The sequence below is a fragment of the Stenella coeruleoalba genome (genome assembly GCF_951394435.1).
Source record: "Stenella coeruleoalba genome assembly, chromosome: 5".
Classification (NCBI taxonomy): Eukaryota; Metazoa; Chordata; class Mammalia; order Artiodactyla; family Delphinidae; genus Stenella; species Stenella coeruleoalba.
In genome coordinates this window covers 29,052,544-29,071,602 of record NC_137150.1, presented here as the reverse complement: position 1 = coordinate 29,071,602, position 19,059 = coordinate 29,052,544, and the positions used below count along the sequence as shown (strand labels likewise).

General features: G+C 44.8%; 1 protein-coding gene across 5 annotated transcripts in view; it reads right to left on the bottom strand.

The window, feature by feature from the left end:
• Positions 1 to 19,059, bottom strand: part of DZIP1L (DAZ interacting zinc finger protein 1 like) — a 45,941-nt gene that overhangs the window by 25,213 nt on the left and 1,669 nt on the right. For all 5 annotated transcript variants that reach the window (XM_079922496.1, XM_079922495.1, XM_079922492.1 and 2 more), the window contains exons 2-5: positions 8,351 to 8,932; positions 5,616 to 5,700; positions 2,396 to 2,517; positions 1,557 to 1,718 (exon numbers count right to left, since the gene is read on the bottom strand). In XM_079922496.1, the coding sequence (XP_079778622.1) occupies positions 1,557 to 1,718; positions 2,396 to 2,517; positions 5,616 to 5,700; positions 8,351 to 8,851 (870 nt within the window). In that variant the 5' untranslated portion in view covers positions 8,852 to 8,932. The remainder of the gene's footprint in view (positions 1 to 1,556; positions 1,719 to 2,395; positions 2,518 to 5,615; positions 5,701 to 8,350; positions 8,933 to 19,059) is intronic.

Below are 19,059 nucleotides of genomic sequence, written 5' to 3'. Positions count from 1 at the left end.
AAAAGTAACCTTTTGATTTTTGAGGACACGGTTTATGAACAACAACTCCAAATTCAAATCAATACCTAGGTATCTAACGTGTCTAGTCAAAGAGTACCATGTCAGGGGAAGCATGAGAGTCAGGGAGTTTCAGATGAGCTCAGAGATGATGGGTGTGGAGCTGGGGGTTAGGAGTGTGACATCCACATGGTGGGGCAGCATCTTGTCCTCCACAGATTATCCCTGTCCACCCTGGGGGAACATTTAGGAATGGGAGGACTTGGGTCACTATCGATACACACACACACACACACACACACACACACATGCAGAGCTCTCACTGCACTCCCACCGCCCTCCACCCTTGGCTTTCCATCTCAGATTGAGACCACCAAGGCTCCACGCATATCCTACAACAATCCCCTTCTAGAAAAGTTGTCTAGGTGTTTCTTTAGGCAAAGCATGCAATCATCATGAGAAACACTATTACACAATTCATTTTCAAATCAAGAAAAGATTCTCCTTGATGTTCAGTGGACCAATAAGAGCTAAATACATCCTGAAAATACTTCTCCTCAAACACTGTCCCTGATACGGTTTTAGTTATACAGGTTTATATGGGAAGATACAGTCCACGGATAACTTTAATAAGGTTTTCTTGAATAAACTTAATAATATATCCCGTAGAAGAGCAGGGGCTTTGAAGTTTAAGGAGCTGGGTTCAAATCCCAGCGCTACCTCTTAACAGCTGTGTGACCTTAGGCAAGTTATGTGACCTCAGTGTCTTGGCCTGTAAAGGAGGAATGATAATAGCCTTTTTTTTTAAAAAAAAAAAAAGAACTTTCTTTCTTTTTTTTTTTTTTTACTTTTTGGCCATACTGTGCAGCACGTGGGATCTTCGTTCCCTGACCAGGGATCCCTGCGGTGAAAGCGCAGAGCCCTAACCACTGGACTGCCAGGGAATTCCCTAAAAAAAGAACTTTCAAAAAGAAATTAATAAACTAATGACACACTTACCTTTAGAATGTTATAGTTGTTTGGTTGTTATGAGGATTAAAAGTTAGTGTATGTAAAGTACTCTGCACGGGGGCTAGAAAAGTTTCAGTAAATGTTAGCTATTATGTGTGACCCCCACAGACCCCAACAGACAGCCTCGCCTGTAGCCAGGGCTCAGCAAGTACTTGTTAGAAGAAAAATGCATTCATTTACATTTTGCCTCATTTCTTGTCCAGTGATGAAAGCCCTTTGAGAAAATAAGGATAATGTCTCAGGAGCTCTTACTATATGCCAGATAATGTTAAGTGCTGTCTATGTGTTAATTTAACCCTTTCAGAAACCTATCCTACAGAAAATAAACTGAGGCAGAGGAAGGTTAGGTAACTAGCCTAAGATCACACAGCCAGTATGTGATGGAGCAGGGATTCAATCCTGGGCACTGGCCGCTAGTACCTGGCCTCACAGTGTATTACCCACCCCCAATGGCAGATGACAGAGAACTAGTACAAACAAAGAAATGAATTTTGAGAATAAGCAGGTTTTCAACTAAAGAACTCTGAGAAGCCTTTTAGGTTGGGTACCTCTTCTAGCGTAGAGTTCTGGTTGGCAACACTTTTAAATTCATCCCAAAATAATTTTTTGAGCTTGTCTATTTCCCCGTATAGCTTGGCCCGCTCTTTTTCTTTCCATTCATCAAATTCTTTCTTAGCTTCTGCTTCCCTCTGGCGAGTGATCTCTGCTTCCTACAAAGAAAAGCAAGAACAAGAGAATCATTAATTCCACGTTATGACAAATATTTACCGAGAAACTGCTAGGGCTCCTTGTCCGTGCAAGCCACTATGGAGACCCAAAGAACATTCATCCCCCAGTCCCCACTGCTGGGACAGGGAGTGGGATTAGTCTTATCTGAACCGTAAAGGCCCTTGAGGATGGGGATCATGTCTTTTCTCTCTTTATATTCCTCACAATGCCTGGCATAGTTGGTGCTCAGTAAATGCACGCTGAGGGAAGGAGTGATGAATGAATAAATGCCGGAAGGAGTGAGGCAAATTTATGCATTTTCGTTCTACAAATACTTACTGAGTACCTCCTCTGGGCTGCCTTTGGGAGCTTATCCAGTCTTTGTCCTCAAAAAGCTAACATTATATTGTAAGAAGTTAAAATTCAGGTTCAAATGCTCTCCGAAGGTGCTAATGCAAGAAGCTGCAGCTCTCTTTTGGCCATACAGGTCTGACCAAGTAATTGAATTTTCCTTGCCAAACTACCCAAAATCATTTAGCACATCCAGGAAGATGCCATCCTAGCTCTGTCTCCTGCTCTATGCAACAGCCAGAATTTTGGCCCTGTGGGATGCGAGTGCATCATGGGTCTCTCAGCTAGTCCGTGACCAAGCCCCCTGCCGTTTCCTCTCCACGCCCACCTGAAGCTGCCGCTGCCTCTCCGCTGCCCTCTGCGCTTCCAGCTCCCCTTGGGTCCACTTCAGCTTGGCCCACAGCTCTTCCAACACCTCCTCCACTGGCTGCTCCTGCTTCTTCTGCTTTCCTGTGGGGTCCACTCGAAGAGAGGGTGACGGCGTAAGTCAAAGTCAGTGGAACGTATACCGTCACACCTCAGTCTGAGTTCAGCTTTGCCACTAACATTGTACACTGACTCTGGGCAAATGACAGAACCTCCCTGACCCTCTGTTTCTCCAAACTGGAAAATGGACATAGTAATAGCACCTAACCCAGAGAGTTATTGTGAGGATGAAATGTGATAATGCGAAGGGCTTAGCGTAGTGCCTGGCAGAACAGCTCAAACCATGTGAACTATTGTTGTCATTTAAAATAACTATTTTGACAGTACTAACACATGGTAATGTGAATGCAAAATCAGCAGAGTAACAGAAGCAGAACACCAAATAGTGTGTACACTGATTATCAATACAAAGAACATGTCTATGTATCCTGACAGCAATCAGAGGGGAATTTAAAAGAGTGATAATAATTGTAGTTTTAAGTTCACTCTTTTCAGGAATATAGTGTAGTTGAAATGTGTAGTTTTAAATTTCCAGTGGAAAAAAGGCAGCAGGCATTACGAAGAAACCTTGAATTACAGAAGAATACTCTAACTAAATCACATAATGATAAACTAAGAGTTAATGAAAAAGACACCAATTGTTCTTGAACATTTGTTACTTTTTTTAATTTATTTATTTATTTTTGGCTGTGTGCCAGGGCTTTCTCTAGTTGTGGCAAGCAGGGGCCACTCTTCATCACGGTGCGCGGGCCTCTCACTATCGTGGCCTCTCTCGTTGCGGAGCACAGGCTCCAGACGCGCGGGCTCAGTAGTTGTGGCTCACGGGCCTAGTTGCTCCGCAGCATGGGGGATCCTCCCAGACCAGGGCTCGAACCCATGTTCCCTGCATTAGCAGGCAGATTCTCAACCACTGCACCACCAGGGAAGCCCAACATTTGTTACTTTTTAAAGTACATTTAGAGACTATTAGATGGTACTGTTACTGAAACTTTAAGCTTTACTCTGAAAAGAAATATATGGCTTTTCCCAGATGGGACTTTTTAGAAACAAGCAACTTTTAGATGCAGTGTAAATTAATTTGGGTTAATTAAGTGATCTGAGGTGAGTCTGGAATGGGAGGGCTGGGTTATCTGAGAAGCCAGCTGCCTGACTATAAATTAATGAACATTAATGTAGCAAAAGTTGCCTTAAGAACATATTTTTCCTCTCCTTACAGCACTTTACATTAAGGAAATAACAAGGAATATGCACAACGATTTATGTACAAGAATGTTATCATCATGTGACTTATAACAGGAAAATTTTTTAGTAGCCCATATAAATTGAGAAATAATTCAACTGTGAAATATATTATGATCGCCACATGATGAAATACTATTCAGCCATTAAAAATCATGTTTTCAAAGATGATTTACTGACTTTGGAAAATGTGATATATTCTTAATTGAAAATAAGCAGTGTCAAAACTGCATCCTATATGACTATATTTGTATAAAGAAAAATAATGACTGAGAACATACCAACATATTAACTGCAGGTGATATTGTCCACAGTTTTTATTTTCTCTTTTCTACCTTCCTGTATTTAAATTTTCTAGATCAAAGGCATATTTTTTCCAATTTCTTTATTGTGATGAAATATACATAACACAAAATTTACCGTCTTAGCCATTCTTTTTTTTTTTTTTTTTCCCAGTACGCAGGCCTCTCACTGTTGTGGCCTCTCCCGTTGCGGAGCACAGGCTCCGGACGCGCAGGCTCAGCGGCCATGGCTCACGGGCCCAGCCGCTCCGCGGCATGTGGGATCTTCCCTGACGGGGGCACGAACCCGTGTCCCCTGCATCGGCAGGTGGACTCTCAACCACTGCGCCACCAGGGAAGGCCCCGCCTTAGCCATTCTTAAATGTATAGCTCGGTGGTATTACATACATTCATAATGTTGTGCAACCATCACCACCATCCACCTTCAGAATGCTTTTCATCTCGTAAAACAGAAACTCTAGTCTCACTAAACACTAACTCCCCTTTCCCCCTTCCTCTAGCCCCTGGCAACCATCATGCTACTTTCTGTTTCTATGAATTTGACTATTCTAGGTACCTTATTGAAGTAAAATCATATAGTATTTGTCCTTCTGTGACTGGCTTAGCTCACTTAGCATAATACCCTGTTGTAGCATATTGCAGAATTACCTTTTTTTTTAAGGCTGAATAGTATTTCTTTGTATCTATATACCACACATTGCTTATCCATTCATCTGTCAATGGACATTTGGGTTCTTCTACATCTGAGCTACTATGAATATGTGTATAAATACCTCTCCAAAGATATATATCTTTATCAGAAAAAAATATTTAATAAGTAGAAAATCTGTTTTTCTCTAGCAGCCTCTAATGCAGAACCAAGAAGAATCAGATATATAATAAATGCATAGTAACTAGGTGAATTGTCTGTTTTAAAACTCTGTTCTTTGGAAAAGAAATTAAAATAAAGGGAAAAATATTTTATTCAATGGGATTTTTATCTTTAATTTATATTACATTTTATCACATTATATTTTCGTATCTATATTTATTTTACGTTTTAACAGCTATTTCTTACTGGACCTCAAAAAACAGATATAAAGTACGCAAACCTCTTAATGGGAAAAACATACAGCCTTGCTACTCGTTTTAGAATTTGAAACAGTAAAATTACAGTGATTAAGTCATAATAAGCTCATGACATTAAAAAAGTCAAAGAATTGGTCTGACTGCTCATTAAGCCCAGTTAAGCTTATTCATTGTCAGCACCAGAGAACAGCAAATTCCAGAAGGCTGGGAGGTAAGGGCCCTTCAAAGTCACTCTGTCTGACTGCCCCATTCACAGTGAAGGACAGAGGAGGAAACACTGACCGTGGTCACATAACAGAAGGGGACAAAGCTAAGACTGGAACCTACCTGTCTGACTTCCAGCCCTTTTTCTCTAAACACGTGGTCAGAAACCCTCCCCGCCCCACGTGGGATCCCCCCATCCTCAACTGGATGATGAGGTTCTGAGGGCAGCTTTGGTGGTGTACATGCCCCTCACCCACTGAACACAAGCCCAGGCCCTTGCACGGTCCCAGGAGGGCCACCTGGACTCACCACCTTCCACCACGCCCGTATGTCTGCGCTGGATGTGGCCCCGGAGAAAGGTGGCGTTCATGAAGGTCTTGTCACACAGGTGGCACTACACAGAGGGAAGTAGTGGGAAGTGCAGGATTAGCTCACCTGAGTCAGCCAGGGATTCTCCCTCTATCAAAACTCTCATTCCTTGGGCCCCTTGGGCTGCTTCATATATAAAGAGTTTGATTTACTGAGTAAGGCAGTGACTGAACCCAAAATATATATACTATATATTTTATCCCCCCCCCAATATATATATATTTTTTCTTTTTCTGAATTTTAAAACACTACCAGTGCCGTGGGGAGCTAGGAACAATGATTAGTATCATCCTTTGCTGATACTAAGGAATTTTTGTTGGTTTTTCAGGGCATGATGATGGTATTACGTTTATGTTTAAAAGTGGGATGGGAGTCCCTGCCTTTTAGAGCTACATAGTGAAATATTTACAGATAAACTCATATGACTGATACACTTCAAAATAATACAGGGCTGGGGGAAATTGGGTAGAGGAACAAATGCGACAACATTGGCCATGAGTTGATAACTGTTGGGCTGGAGAGTGTGAAGATGAAGGTTCATTATATTATTCTCTCTACTTTCGTATATGTTTGAAATTTTCCACAATAAAAAGGTTTTTATCAAAAAACACCAATGTCCAAGTCTCACCCAGAGTTGAGAACCACTGGAGCAAAGGGTAGTAAATATAGCATCTGAAATTCCACTTCACTCTCCTCAAGCATTTCAGACAATGCCAATCCAGCATATCATTTTTTCACTGTAAAACTTCAAAATTCTTCCAACACGGCTTTGCAGGCTGCCATTGCTAGTCAGTCAGAGTAAGAGGGCAGATTATTTGCTGGCTTTACACAAAGGCAAATGTGACAGAAATTGCCAATCGTCCCCCAGTACCAGTTTTCCCTTTTCCCTTAGCAATAGAAACCTTGATTTTTAGCTGACCGTGAGGCTAATGAGAATACATCTCACCTCCTCCCTTACAACCAGGTGTGGCCATGTGACTAAATTCTGGCCAATGGCATATAAACAGAAGTGGTATATGCAACCACTTTTAGGAGGTGTCATTAAAGAAAGAGCCATGATATTCCTCACCCTCCCTCCTCCTGCTGAATGGAATGTGCACCTGAGAGGTGGAACTCAGGCAGCCATCTTGGACCAGGAGGCAGAAGTCACACAATGAGGCTGGAGAGAAACAAATCCAGAACTGGGTCCGCGATTACATGCCACCCCTGGATTGTTTACCTCTAAACTTTGTTCATGAGAGAGAGAAATAAACTTCTATCTGGTTTAAATAATTATAATTTGAGGTTTCCTGTCACCCCCAGCCAAACCTAATCCAGATGGGTACAGTCTGGGTTGACGGACTCTGCCCACTCCTGAGTTCTAAAGTGACACGTGAAGTTCTAGTTGTTTGAAGGAATATCAGCTGGGGGGCAGGGAATATGTTACAAGGCATCTTATGCCAAATTATAAGCCCGTCCCCTCAACCCACCCTTCCCTGCTTCCCCTTTTCCACCCCAAGCAGCACACTCACAAACCAGGCACCAGACTAGTCCCTCCACCATGCCAGCTTTGAACCTGGGAAAATGAGATGCTGGCATTGCAGTGGCCCAACTTGCTGCCACACGGACAGAGGGTTTCTGAGAATGGAATCCACACTGACAAAGAACTGCCAAGAGCTGCAGAGAGAGAAACTAGATTCTGGTGCCATCACCTAAGTCCCACCATAACCCTGGATCTTTCAGTTAAATTAACCAATAAATTCCTTATTGGCCTAAGCCAGGTTAGACTGCTGTTTTGTCCTTTACTGCTGGAAAGGTTCTGACCCTTTTCTCGTAATTAACATTATATTAATTATGTCAATTACCATTCAATCCACTAACATCATGTCCTAATGATTCCTTCTGTCCACCCACCCCCAAACTATGAATTTCTGTTAAACCTGAACCAGCATGATTTGTGTCTTCATTCTCAGAGCCTGGCAGAGGGCCGGGCCCCCTGACAAGCTACTAAAGGGCAACTGTCCCCGATCCGCTCTTTCCATAGAAAGAAACGCAAATGCTCAAATGCCACTCTGGGGAATGAACTGTCACTTGGCTGACTAATAGAGTCACTTTTCCAGAACAGGCCTGGCTCTACCAGTCCCCTGTCACACACCTCTTACACACACCTTTACACATCACACTCTCTACACACACACACAGCCTTCGTATATACACACCCACGCCCTCCATGAATACACACACCCTTACACACATACAACCCTTCATTCATTCACACACACACACCATAAATATATCTTCACATGCAAGCATGTTACACACCACACACTCTACATACATACCTACACATACCAGTCACAGATGTACCTTCCAATCACAGACACCATCCATAAACACACATACACACCTTGCATACATTCACACATGCACACGAGACATGAACTCATACACACACCTGCCACACATGTACAATCTACACACACACACACACACACACACACACACACACACACACACGCCATAGACTTGATGAGACACCCTGGGGCTCTCTGGCCACCAGCGGCATCTCTGAAATCTGCTCCCAGTCCCAGGGAGAAAAGCCACAGCAGCCTCAGGGGCCAGGCAGTGGTGCCGCCCGGGTGGCCGGTGGCTGGGCCCACAGCCCTCCCGGCAGCCCCGCCCGCAGAGATGCTCACCGCATGGTAGCTGTGGGCGCCCGTCTGCAGGAGCAGCTGCTGCAGGGCACTGATCATCTTGCGCCGCCGGCGGCTCTCCTCCCGCACGCCCCTGAGCTCGTCGGCCTGGCGGCCCAGCTCCTGCTGGCCGCGCTCCTGCTGGCCCAGGCTGGCCTGCAGCCGCGCCTCCAGCTGGGCCACGCTGGTGCTCAGGCAGTCCTGGCAGTGCAGCAGGTACTCAATGGTGAGCTGCGCCAGCCGCAGCACCTTGAGCAGCGCCGGGTCCACGGGCTGCCCGCAGCGGCCGCACACCTCCCGGTCCAGGTTGCAGAAGGTGACGCTGACGATGTTCTCCTGCAGGGTGGCCACATCCAGCTCCCGTGCCACGCGGTCCACGTCCAGGGCACTAATGCGCCTCCAGTCCATTCTCTCACGGCGAGGTTGGAACTTGAAGGTGGGGAGAGTGTAGGCCGCAAAGAGGGGGTCGCTGAGGCCCTGGGCAGTGGTGGCGTGGGACTGCATGGACGGGGGGAGCCCTGGGCTGACCACTGGGGAAGGGTGCCGCCAAGACCACGGCAGCAGGCACAGGAGCTGAGACAGGGCCTGGAAAATGAGAGGAGGGTTGAAGTTAGGCCTGGTGCGTGTGGCTCCATGTACCGCGCTGGCCAGCAGGAGCCTGTAGTGTGCGTGCTGTGCACTGACACAGCCAGAGCAAGGCTGTGGGCTTTATGACACACAAATGTGGATTCAGATCCTCAGCCTGGAGCAAGATCCTTTACACCTTTAAGCTTCCGTGTGTACTGGGGATCACAGGGCCTCCTCTTCAGGCTTGCGGTTAGCAATGAGGCAGGCGAAACACCCAGGCCAATGCCTGGCACATAGCAGGTCCTCAGTGAACCCCCCGCCATGCCCAAGTCCACTGTAAGAGTGCCTGCCAGAGGGCTTGGTCAGGAGGGAGCTGTCCAATGTATAAGCAGGTCTTTCTGCAACCCTACATTGACCTCAGGATGAAGTCTAATAACTTGCCACGGGAGGCAGAGTCACTTAATGGTGGACATTAAGTGGCTCTCCTTCTGTAATTGCAACATTTAATGGAGGGGTGCGCTACAGTTCCCAGTTTCCCCAGCTGTCAGGTGTGATCAGTATGACTATGTTCTCTCTAGTGGCATGTGAGCGAAATGATGTCCGCCCCTGCCACGGGGTGGCGCTCAAGAGAGCAGCCGTGTCTCTGCACAGAGATTGTGCTCAGTCCACAATGGTCTGTTTCAAACCTCATGGTTTAGAAAACAGCTCCAGTTTGTTGTTAAATGACTCAGATTCTACTCACCACTCTCTTGTTAGACAAAGAAATTGCTCTCTTTGGGGAGTAACTTGACAATAGCAACCGGAATTTAAAATGAACATTCCAGTACTAAGAATTACAATCTGTTCTACAGATAAACTCATACAAGTGTGCAAAGGTGCTTGTACGAAAATTGTCTTTGTAGTATTATTTGTAATAGCAAATTACAAGAAAATTACAAGAAAGCAAAGTACAAAGTACAGTGGGGATATGAATGGTATCTCTATACGATGAAATACTATGCAGCTATTGATAAGAATAAGGCAGTTTTTATGTACTGATTGATATGGAATAATGACTATATATATACATATATATCCATTTCTGTTTAAATAATATATTAATATGACATTTAATAATAATTAGCAAAAATAAAGGAGATATGTATATCTCATATATGTATGTGTATATGTATTATATATACATATATGCATAAATATATATATCTCACATTAGAATGTTTCCTATGTGGCAGGAGGGAAATGGGAATGTGAAATGGGGATAAATAAATGAATAAAATAAATAAATAAAATAGATGGTGCATGGGTAGGAGATGGATAGATAGACAGGTCTTACATAGACCAATGATGATAATGATAAATATAACACACATATATGAATGATTCATATTTGTTATTCATATATAATCATAATTAAGTAGACTGATTTATTCTTCCTAAATATGGTTCATTATCTATACTTTTTAATAAGCATAGACTATTTCTAGGAAAATAAGCTGTTAGCAATGGTTATACCTGGGAAGTGGGAACAGAGGTTAGAGGACTTTTATTTTCCACTCACCACCTCTCTATACTATTCAGTTCTTTGCGTCATCATCTATTACTTTTATAATTTCTTAAAGAAAAATATATAATTTCCGGCCTTAAAGAACTTAGAATCTGACTGAACAGGAAATACATGTAACCCTATTCAATCAAGTTCTCTTTAGATCATGTGATTTACACTTTCAAGTACAGCAGAAAGTCAGAGAAGAAAAAGGTCATTGACCTCAGGAAGCTGAAAGGCCTTGAAGAAACAGTCAGGCTCAGTTTGCAAAGAGGGGAAGGCCTCCAGGAAAGGCCCCTGAGCACCCTGAGCCTGTCTTCATCTGGGAATGGCGGCAGTGGGAGGTGACAAGCCTGCCCCCACCTGCCCTGGGGTACTCTGGGGACTGGAGGAGAGGCAAGGGGAGGGTGCTCGGTAAGAAAACCGGCCACAGTGCAGGGAGTGCCAGCCTCCAAGTCAGACACACACTCTAAATGCAAACCTACCAACAGGTAGAACTATCCTCACTTTACAAACAAGGAAACGGATGTCTGGAAAGGTTAAGTGTCTTCCCCAGGTAGGGAGGCCAGAGTTGAAGTACAGCTGGAGGTGCATCTGGCTCCAAAGCTTGTGGACTTTGAACCATCCAACATCGATTCTTGAGGCTATTTGTCCTAAAACTTGGCTTGGATCAGATCATCAAACCTTACCCATCGAACACATTCATTCATTCACTCACCCCCTCCCCCGCTCCTTTAGAACATGCCTAGCTTGGCCAGGCCCGGTGCCAGGCACTGGGGCCACCGACATGCGTTAATCACACACCTGCCCCCCAGCCCCCTCCTCGCCAGCTTAGCATGGCTCCTTGCTGCCCCAGTACCAAGTGCAAACAAACCCCTTAGCCTGGTCTTGAAGCTGCCACAGGATGCCACGGACCCACCTTTCCCATTTCAGCTCCAATGTTTCCCTTTCTCAGATCCTCCTCCCCAACACATACTCCAGAAACAAAACCATCCAGCCATGAGCATCCTCATCACGGCCATGAGGAGAAGACCAGCACATTCCTCTTAATATGTCACGTTATTTTTTAAAAGGAGGCAGGTGACATGACACTCACCATGCTCAGCTGCAGGCTCTAACTGTGTCACCGGAGCCTCAGAGACAATTGCCACAACAAGCTGTGCTCTGGAGCAGCAGCACGTTGCCAGGTGGGCTGTGTGCCAGGGTAACAGGACACCTGCTTCCTGTCCTCCCACAGACCAGGAGCTCACCTGAGAACTCGCTGTTTAACTATTTAATATTTAAGCTCTGGCCTCAGATGTCTGCCCACAGTCCCCTCTCTCATAATAAGGCCAAGAATGTTCCACCAGCCACTCTCTCAGCTCTCCTCCCACCTCTTCGAACGCCCCTTCCAGCCTCTTCCTTGGACAAGGAAGAGCCTACTATCCTTGCACCCTTCCTTTAAGGCAGGGTGTGCCAGTGCCCCTGTGACAGTCTGCTGGTCACCCATCACCCAACTCTCCCTGCACACTCTCCCTGGGGATGAGCTCACACGTAACCATAGCTTCAGCTACCATAGGCCTGCTATAGGCCGAGCCTCAGCCACTCCCAAATCTCCTTCTCACAGGCCTGTCTCTTGGGACCTTTAGACTTAGCCTTCCAATACTGATTATACCAGAAATCGCAAATCTAAATTCCACCAGGACCACGAAGGTACTATTAAAGGTAGGAAACATGCCAGGTGTAAGAGAAACCAAATACAAGCTTGATGCTAAGTGGCAACTGATTCCCTATCTTAGTGTCTGAGATACACGTGGGCAGTGGTTCTCAAAGTGTAGTCACAGACCAGCAGCATCAGCATCAACTGGACACTCGTTAGAAATGCAGATCTCCAGACTAACTGCTTCAGAACCATTGCAGTAGGGAGTGTTGGCATAGGGAGCATTAAGGACTGTGGCAAAATGGGAAGTGCGTGCCCTGTTTACAAGGGGCAGCCACCACGGAGCTTCAGCCATATGGGAAGTGATGTTCTGTGCTCCTCGTGGGCTAATTCCAAATTCACTAAGTAGATATTCAAGCAAGTATGGCCAACATGGTGAAGTAGGAAGACACTAGCTCACCTCCTCCCACAGACACACTAAAATTACAACTATGTACAGACTGGCTATCTATAAGAATGACCTGGAGACTGACAAAAATGGTTTTCCCCAACTAAAGATGTAAAGAAGGAACCACAAGATGGGTAAAAGGAGTGGGGACGCAAATTAGTCAAGACCCACACCCCTCGGCGAGCAACCCACAAACAAGAGGATAATTACAACTGCAGAGGTTCTCCCCAAGGAGGGAGGGGTCTGAGCCCCACCTCAGGGCTCCCCAGCCCAGAGGTCCTGCACTTTGAAGATGAGTTCCCAGAACACCTGGCTTTGAAGGCCAGCAAGGCTTGCATATGGGAGAGCTGGCACCAGCCCTGGGCCCCTCTGGCCCCCACAGCCAGCTGCCCCAGGACTCAACCCCGATCACCAGGGGGCTGGCAGCCACTACATGAGGCAGGGCCAGCCACACCTACCAGCACACTCACAGCAGCCAGCCCAGCCACACAGAAGGGCCCACTCAGCCCACACGGCTGGCACCCATGGAGCATATAGCTCTGGGGACCAGAAGGGAGTGTGGTACTAGGCTCCACAGGACGTTTCCTACATGAGGCCACTTCTCCAAGATCTAGAAACAAAACTGACCTACCTAATACATAGAAATAAACACAGAGAATTAGACAAAATGAGGAGACAGAGAAATATGTTTCAAATGAAGGAACAAGACAAAACTCCAAAAGAAATGAGTGGAGATAAGCAATCTACCCAATAAAGAGTTCAAGGTCATGGTCATAAAGATGCTCCACAAACTCAGGAGAAGAATGGATGAACACAGTGAGAAGTTCAACCAAGAGTCAGAAAATATAAAGGAGAACCAAACAGACCTGAAGAATACAATAACTGAAAGAAAAACACACTAGAAGGGAATCAACAGTAGATTAGATAATACAGAGGAATGGATCAATGAACTGGAAGACAGAGTAGTGGAAATCACCGAAGCTGAAAACTAAAAAATAATTTTAAAAAATGAGGACCGTTTAAGAGACCTCTTGGACAGGATCAAGTGTACTAACATTCACAATATAGGAGTCCCAGAAGGAGAAGACAGACAAAGGGGAAGAGAACTTAACTGGAGAAATAAGAGCTGGAAAGTTCCCTAATGTGGAAAAGAAAACAGACATCCAGGTCCAGGAAGCACAGAGAGTCCCAGACAAGATGAACCCAAAGAGTTCCATACCAAGACACATTATAATTAAAAATGGCAAAAACTCAAGATAACGAGAGAATCTTAAATGCAGCAAGAGAAGAGCAACTAGTTGTGTACAGGGAACTCCCCTAAAACTATGACCTGACTTTTCAGCAGAACTTTGCAGGCCAGAAGGGAGTGGCACAACATGAAAAGATGCTCAACATCACTCATCATCAGGGAAATGCAAATCAAAACCACAGGGAGAATCACCTCACACCTGTCAGAATGGCTATTCTCAAAAAGACAAGAAATAACAAGTGTTGGAGGATGTGGAGAAAAGTGAGCCCTCGTGCACTGTTGGTGGGATTGTAAATTAGTACAGCTTTATGGAAAACAGTATGGAGGGTCCTCAAAAAATTACACATAGAACTACCATACAATCCAGAAATCCCACTTCTGGGTATTTTTCTGAAGAAAACAAAAGCACTAATTCAAAAACATAAATGCAGCCCTATGTTCATTGCAGCATTACTTACAATAACCAACATATGGAAGCAACCTAAGTGTCCATCAACAGATGAATGGATAAAGAAGATATAGATAGATAGATAGATAATTACTCAGCCATAAAAAGGAATGAAATCTTGCCATTTGCGACAACATCGATGGACATGGAGGGTATTATGCTAGGTGAAATAAATCAGAGAAAGACAAATACTGTACGACTTCACTTACATGTGGAATCTAAGAGACAAAACAAATGAACAAACATAACAAAACAGAAACAGACTCATAGATACAGAGAACAAACTGGTGAGTGCCAAAGGGGAGGGGGCAGAGGGATGAGTGCAATAGGTGAGAGAGATTAAGAGGTACAAACTTTTAGTTATCAAATAAGTCACTGGGATGTCATGTACAGCATAAGGAATGTAGTCAATAATATTGTAATAACTCTGTATGGTGACAGACGGTAACTAGACTTATTGTGGAGATCATTCTGTAATGTATAAAAATATTGAATCACTATTTTATATACCTGAAACTAATATAATATTGTAAGTCAAATATAATTCAATAAAAAATAAGATAGTCAAAGACCTCTATGAACTGCTTCCAAACTACCTTTCTAGCTGCATCTCCCACCTACCATTTACTTGCTGTCCATACTTTCATATCTATGGGCTATTTATTCATAGGCACTGTTTTTCAATGCTTTATAAAGAATAACTCATGTAATCTTCACAACAACCCTTCAAGGAGGTACTATTATTATCTAAGCCACAAAGAAGTGAAGAAGCTTGCCCCAGGTGCAGGAAGCAGGATCCATCCCACGCAGCCTGGTTACAGAGTTGCACTCTGAGCCACTATGCCATGCTGCCTCTTGGGATAGACGGCCCTCCGCCACTTCCTTCTGCTTCTCGTGCAGGTGAACTCATGCTCAAGGCCTTGCTCAGACATGAATGCCACCATAAATACCTCCCAGGCCCATAGGCAGAATCCCTGGCCTCTCCCCCGGGCTCCCAGAGCACAGAGCGTACACTCCTTTGGTCGCCCTCACCACACTCTGGTCTGTGCTGGGTGGCTGTGCAACATTCATTCACCCATCCCACCAACAAATGGCTCCTGAGCCCCTACTAAGTGCCAGGCACCGTGACTGGCCCTTGGGACGGATGGTGACCCAGGCAACGGTCCCTGCCATTGTTTTTGTTTGTTTGTTTGCTTGTTTTTGGCTGCGTTGGGTCTTTGTTGCTGCATGCAGGCTTTCTCTAGCTGCGGCAAGTGGGGTCTACCCTTCGTTGCGGTGCACAGGCTTCTCGTTGCGGTGGCTTCTCTTGTTGCGGAGCACAGGCTCTAGGTGCATGGGCTTCATTAGTTGTGGCGCACGGGCTCAGTAGTTGTGGCTTGCGGGCTCTAGAGCACAGGCTCAGTAGTTGTGGCGCACGGGCTTAGCTGCTCCGTGGCATGGGGGATCTTCCCAGACCAGGGCTCGAACCCATGTCCCCTGCATTGGCAGGCAGATGCTTATGCACTGCGCCACCAGGGACATCTCCCCTGCCATTGTTAATAAAAATCGTGAACACTTCTGGAACTGTGTGCTTCACACACAGTTATAAGACTTTGCATGAATTATCCCATTTGATTCCCACAACAACCCAGTGGACAGATGAAGAGATTTCAAGGTGAATACAGAGGGCAGATGACTTTCCCACAATCACACGACTAGTTAAGTGTTGGGGTCTGGCTCCAGATTTGGTTCTCCAGAAAGTCAGAAAAATACACCGAATTACCCCCCAGAGCATTAAGTGCCAGGGAAGGAGCTAGGACAGGGAGCCCCAAGGAGGGGCCATACAGGACATTTCTGTGTCCTTTCTGCCCCCCACCCCTGTCCCACCACATCCCCAGCTGTGAGCTCCACAGGGGCTGAGACCATGGCTTATTCACATCTGTTGGATTCCAGCCCTTAGCATATTACCCACAGCCCAGATTGCTATTGACCTGAATGGAACTGTCAAAATCTTAGAGTATCTGCTTCAAGATTCTATATTCTCGGGGTCTTGGGGAACTGAGGCTATGGACCAACAAGAAATAGGATAAAGAGTAAGAATGGACTTAGGGGCACTTAAGTTGTACTCCTTGGAGAGAAACGCCATTTAGGCTTAGTGAAATGCTTGATGTGCTGACCATCTGTGTCCACAGCCTAATCCTCCAGGCCGCTGATGAAAGCTTAGAGGGCAGGAGCCCTCGTGGGTGGGCACAGGCTCATCAGTGAGTAAGTGTCCCACACTGACTGTCAAGAGGTGGCAGCAGTGCTCTAGCTGGCTTCCTGAGCAGCCCATAAACCCTCCTGTTTACACTCTGAGCACAGTCTGTAAATACCCAAGGTGGCAGCCCCACTCCCAGTTATACAGAATTCTGAATCAGGGATCTGAGTTCCTGAGTTTTTACTAAATCCCAAAAGTACCACCCATTTTTGTCACTAGAACCCCAAGAGTCCAATTCTCAGAAGTCCTAGGGTTCTGACATCAAATGGTGAGCAGAACTGTGGGAATATTTTTTTAATTGGAGTAAAATTGCTTTACAATGTTGTGTTAGTTTCTGCTGTACAATGAAGTGAATCAGCTATATGTATACCTATATCCCCTCCCTCTTGGACCTCCCTCCCACGCACCCCCCATCCCACCCATCTAGGTCATCACAGAGCACCGAGTTGAGTTCCCTGTGCTATACAGCAGGTTCCCACTAGCTGTCTATTTTACACACGGTAGTGCATTTATGTAAAACCTAATCTCCCAATTCGTCTCACCCTCCCCTTTCCCCACCGTGTCCACGTGTCCATTCTCTACGTCTACATCTCTATTCCTGCCCTACAAATAGGTTCATCTGTACCATCTTTCTAGATTCCATATATATGCATTAATATACGATATTTGTTTTTCTCTTTCTGGCTCACTTCACTCTGTATGACAGACTCTAGGTCCATCCACATCTCTACAAATGACCCCATTTCATTCCTTTTTATGGCTGAGTAATATTCCATTGTAATCGTACATATGTACCACATCTTCTTTATCCATTCATCTATCGTTGGACATTTAGGTTGTTTCTATGTCCTGGCTATTGTCAATAGTGCTGCAATGAACAATGGGATACACTCTCTGACAAAAACCACAGTAAGATCTTTTTTGACCCATCTCCTAGAGTAATGAAAATAATAGGAACTAATTAAACTTAAAATTTAAAAAATAATGGGACCTAATTAAACTTAAAACTTAAAATAGCAAAGGAAATCATAAACAAGATGAAAAGACAACCCTCAGAATAGTAGAAAATATTTGCAAATGAAGCAACGGACAAAGGATTAATCTCCAAAATATACAAACACAGCTCATGGGACTCAATATCAAAAAAACAAACAACCCAATTAAAAAATAAGTGTAAGACCCAAATAGGCATTTCACCAAAGAAGACATACAGATGGCCAAGAGGCACATGAAAAGATGCTCAACATCACTAATTATTAGAGAAATGCAAATCAAAACTACAATGAGGTATCACCTCACACCGGTCAGAATGGCCATCATCAAAAAATCTACAAACAATGAATGCTGGAGAGGGTGTGAAGGGTTCCCTTTTGGAACCCTTTTGCATTGTTCGTGGGAATGTAGATTGATACAGCCACTATGGAGAACAGTATGAGGTTCCTTAAAAAACTAAAAATAGAGCTACCATATGACCCAGCAATCCCACTGCTGGGCACATACCCTGAACTGTGGGAATTGAAGTTGATGAGGATGATAGCAGCTATAATTTATTAAGTATCCGTGCACCAGGCACTGTGCCAGCCTTTAATATTCCTATTTCTAGCCATCATACAACCTTGTATGTAGCTATGATTTGCCTCATCTGATAGATGTAGAAACTGAGGCTCAGAGAAGCTAAGGGCCCTGCCCCAAGTCCTTCAGTTACTAAGTAAGGAAGCCAAGATCCAAATCAAGTTCTGACTCCAAAACTTCTAATTATGCCAAACTACCTCCCAATGATGATGAGGATGATACATAAATCCCTTCCCATTTTGTAAATTACAATACCTGAGATTTCTTGACCAAACTGTAAGGACTTGACCAAACTGTAAGTTTACGGCAAATCACAACAGGGTCTATGCTGGAGACCCTAAAGTCTCCCTGTATCCTGGCAGAACTTAGCCAAATACAACTCAGCCCCACAGCTTGGGTCCTGGTTGGGATGGGCAGAAGACAAAGCCAAACGAGAATGCTGCTGGTTACCTGGAAACTACACATCCCAGAGGGCAGGCACGCCGTACTTTCTGCAGACTGAATTATCAGCAGACTTCTTTTCCCACATCTGGGAATAGAAACACACGGCAAAAATGACTCACTGTGGGACTTCCCTGGCAGACCAGTGGTTAAGACTCTGTGCTTCCACTGCAGGGGGCGCGGGTTCAATCCCTGATTGGGGAACTAAGATCCCACAAGCAGTTAAATAAATAAATAAATAAATAAATAAAATGACTCACCGTCATTAGGAAATCTAGAACTATTAACCATCTCTAGATGTTTTGATGGGTCCCTGGAACTTCCCAATCTTAGACCATTGTCATGAATTAGTGGGACCCAAAAGAATATTTACGCTAGCATTCCAAACTCACTTCATTATTGAAGAGACAGTTTCTACCTGGGGTAATCCCACGGCCAAGAAAACAAGCCTGTCTACCACCTAGCTTTGCACACTCCCAGTGACGGGATGCTCACTACCTCACAAGGCAGCCATTCCACAGTGAAACAACTCCTGGAAACTTTACAATTCTTCTGAAACCTGCCCACCT